We start from the raw sequence: 3,233 nt of genomic DNA on the forward strand, positions 1-3,233 counted from the left end.
AGGGAGGGAGGGAGAGAAAATCGGGAATTCCAAAATTCAAAAAAAAAAGAGAAAGGGAGACTTCAGAGAGAGAGAGAGAGAGCCGGGGCCTGGCCTGGCCTGGCCCTCGCTCACATGCGATTCTCAACTGCCATTTTTTGTTACCCCTTCTTCCTCCTCCTCCTCCTGTCACACTTCTCCTTCTTCCCTCTCTCTCACTCTCTCCCTCTCTCTGTGCATCTTCTTTGACCTGGCCTCAACGCCGTGGGTCCCACCACTATCCCCCGGCGCGTGCCCCCCACCCCCACTCCCCGCCGCCGCGTGAGCGCTGCGTTCCCCTCGGTCCCTCGTGGTCTGTCTCCCCACCCCGGCTTTTTTTTATAAAGCCAACCTCCTCCCCCCACCCCCTCAGAAGAATGAACCTCTCTGTCTTCATCCCCACCCCACCAACAAAAAATAAGAACGAAAGAAAAAGAAACGTCTCCTTCTTGACACGCCTCTCACTCGCTTCTGCTTTTCTTAAAGCTACTCTCTCTCTCTCTCTCTCTCGCCCCTAAGTCTCTCAGCCCCGCCATCTCACTAGCGCTCCGAAGCTCTCTCGCTCGCCTCTTCTTTTGGCGCTTGAACATGGCCATGCTCGATGCTCTGGACGACGGGGAGTTCTGGCTCCCTCCCCAGTTCCTCGCCGACGGCGGCGACCCCTTCGACTTAGTCGCGGCGGCGGTTGCTGCGGCCGCCGCGGCGGAGAAGAAGGGCCTCGGCCCTGGCTCCAACCCTTGCTGCGGTGGGTACTCGGGCCTCAGCTCTCCCGTCGAGTCGGTGTTCGGTTCCACGGAGACCGAGAGCGACGAGGAGGACTTCGTCATCGCCGACCTCACCCGGATAATGGCCGCCTCTGCTCTTGGCGGGGAGGGTCTCAAGAAGCCCACCTTCTCTGATTTTGCTCGTGCTTACTCCAAGGTACCGTCCGAACACGATGGGCTGTCCAGTTCTGCGCGCTGGCGTGTTCTCATTTTCTCAGAAATGTCAAATGTAATGAAAGTTTCGTTGTCTCTATTCCCCCCCCCCCCGCTCTTTTTTCCCCCACCTTCAGGGACGGTGTCTGTCTGTTTCGCCGCAATCGACGCTGTGCGGTTGCCGTCAAGCTCGGCCGCCTTTACAGGCCTCGTCTCCTCCGGGCGACTGGGATCTGCTGCGCGAGGCCGCCGGGGAGGCTGCGAGGATGAGACTCCACAAGTTGCAGCAGCTTCACGAACTCGAGCGCGGCACAAATGTCCCGGGTCATTACTTTTACCCGAGGCAAATCGCTGCGAGCCCCATCCCTCCGGCGAAGAACCCTAACTCGAACGTCAATTTTTACCCACACCAGTCGCTTTCCTACCAGCTGATGCTGTTCGATCAGGTTCGCTTGGAAACCCTCACACACACACGCTTGAGGCTCGCTGTGCAAAGACAAAGTTGAAACACCGTGTCTGAGCTTCAGATATTTCGTTTTTGTTTTTGTTTTTGTTTTGTGCTGCAGCAGCTGAAACAGCAGCAGCAGCGAGATTCTGGGGCTTGGGGATCGCAACCGAAAGCGACGCAACAACAGCAGCGAATGGTGGTCCATCAAGTGGCGAGAGACGACGACGCTATTGTCTTTAACCGGAACGGTGGTGGCCGGACCACCCTGGGCTTGTCCCCGTCTGCATGGCCTTCGCTCCAGCAGTCGCAGCGTCCGCCACAGCAGCAGAGCGGCCGCCTCCAACACCACCAACTCCAGAACGGCACGGGCATGCGGACGGTGCTCCTCGGCACTCCTCCGGCCGCCGCAAAGAGGGAGTGCGCCGGCACCGGCGTGTTCTTGCCCCGCAGAGCCGGGTCTCAACCCGAACCCCGCAAGAAGCCCGGTTAGTAGCTTCTCGTTCCATTCTCGGTCTAAAATCTGAAGCAAAAACTTTTTAGTGCGTCTTTTCTTTGGGCGAGTCGTGGGTGTGCAAACGTCATCCACGCATAATGGGGTGATTTTTGACTGGCGATTCATGGTTCCGGTAACAGTGGGTTGGTGAAGAGCAGTAGATGCTTTATTTATTGCAAACATTTATTGACCCGTGATCTTTTCATTCTCGCTTCTGGGTTTTTTTTTTCAAAAGTGGATTTGGGTGTGTACGGTATTCGTGTACGCGGCTCTCACCATCTCTTCTCTGGCGTTCAGCTTGTCCGACGGTGTTAGTACCGGCCAAAGTGGTTCAAGCTCTCAACATGAACCTGAGCTCTCGGCACGCTCACCAAGGGCCTTCGAGCCGTCGTCTCGACGGACGTCTCGCTCCTGAAACTGGTAAAAGTTTGTTTTCCCCCTCCTTTCCTTTTTTCATTCAAACGTAAATGTTTCGTGGCGCGCCGGTTGCGTTCGCGGAGGCTGAAGAAATGGTCGATTGCGCGTGTGTCCTTGCAGATGGTGTCTGGAAGTTCCCGGCGAGCGGGCCCTGCGCTCAGCCGCGGCGGAACCTCCGTGCGCAGCCGGTGATGGGCCATGAAGTCCGGCTACCGCAGGAGTGGACGTATTGATGCTCTCACGGTGACTTCCATACTAGGGTTTTTATTCTGGAGGAGGAAGCTGTTAGTATTAGGAAGGAAGATGGAAGGGGAAGACATAGGGTTCTTTCTATTTTTAATATTTAGATTAGGACGAATAATTGGATTTTTACCGCAACAGTGCAAATTGAAGGAAAGAAGGGAAGGAGGAAAGAGATGGGGCCGGGGGGAAGGGAGGGGAGGGGACACGTCTTCCGTTTTTTGGGGGTTTTCGGGAAGCGTGAAGGAGAAGAGAAGACCGCGGTCAACGGGGGTGTGTTTTCGCATTTGTAGGTCTCTCTGATGTTATCCTTTTTTTTTTTTTGCGGGTTTTGGGGGGGTAATAAGGTCATTTGGAAATGCAAAGGGTTGGGGGGTGGGTCCCATTGTTTTGTGAAGGGGAGGTCACACAGCCCTTTCTTCTTACTACATATATATATGGAAAAGAATACATTATGTGGAATGCTCCTTTATCGCGCGATGGATTTTACCATTATGCCCCTCGGCACCTCTTTGACCGCATCGCGTGCGTATGTGTATGTGTATGTGTATGTATGTATTTGAGTGAAAGTTGGGTTGGGTGTCGTGTGTTGGGTTGGGCGGGGGGGGTGGGGCGGGGCTTTTAGCTGGAGATTATCGTGTGTCGTGCCGGTCATCACTGTAAAGCGACAGAAGAGCAAGTTTCTCGTATCTTGGAGAGT

General features: G+C 55.0%; 1 protein-coding gene across 3 annotated transcripts; it reads left to right on the forward strand.

The window, feature by feature from the left end:
- Positions 1–385: 385 nt before the first annotated feature.
- LOC115690812 (uncharacterized) lies at positions 386–2,693 on the forward strand. Of its 3 annotated transcripts, none has more exons than XM_056314255.1 (5): positions 386–939; positions 1,073–1,381; positions 1,502–1,868; positions 2,174–2,294; positions 2,409–2,693. In XM_056314255.1, exons 1-5 carry the CDS (start codon positions 607–609, stop codon positions 2,524–2,526), a joined length of 1,248 nt encoding a protein of 415 aa, XP_056170230.1. In that variant the 5' UTR covers positions 386–606; the 3' UTR covers positions 2,527–2,693. The 3 variants fall into 3 exon arrangements, with proteins under 3 accessions (XP_056170230.1, XP_056170231.1, XP_030473154.2); XM_056314256.1 differs by having other exon boundaries at positions 1,505–1,868; XM_030617294.2 differs by having other exon boundaries at positions 387–939; positions 2,174–2,296; positions 2,414–2,693.
- The last annotated feature ends 540 nt before the right edge of the window (positions 2,694–3,233 follow it).

This window comes from Syzygium oleosum, unplaced genomic scaffold, assembly GCF_021117445.2.
Source record: "Syzygium oleosum isolate NSW1041296 unplaced genomic scaffold, Sole_v2.1 Sole_v2.09, whole genome shotgun sequence".
NCBI lineage: Eukaryota > Viridiplantae > Streptophyta > Magnoliopsida > Myrtales > Myrtaceae > Syzygium > Syzygium oleosum.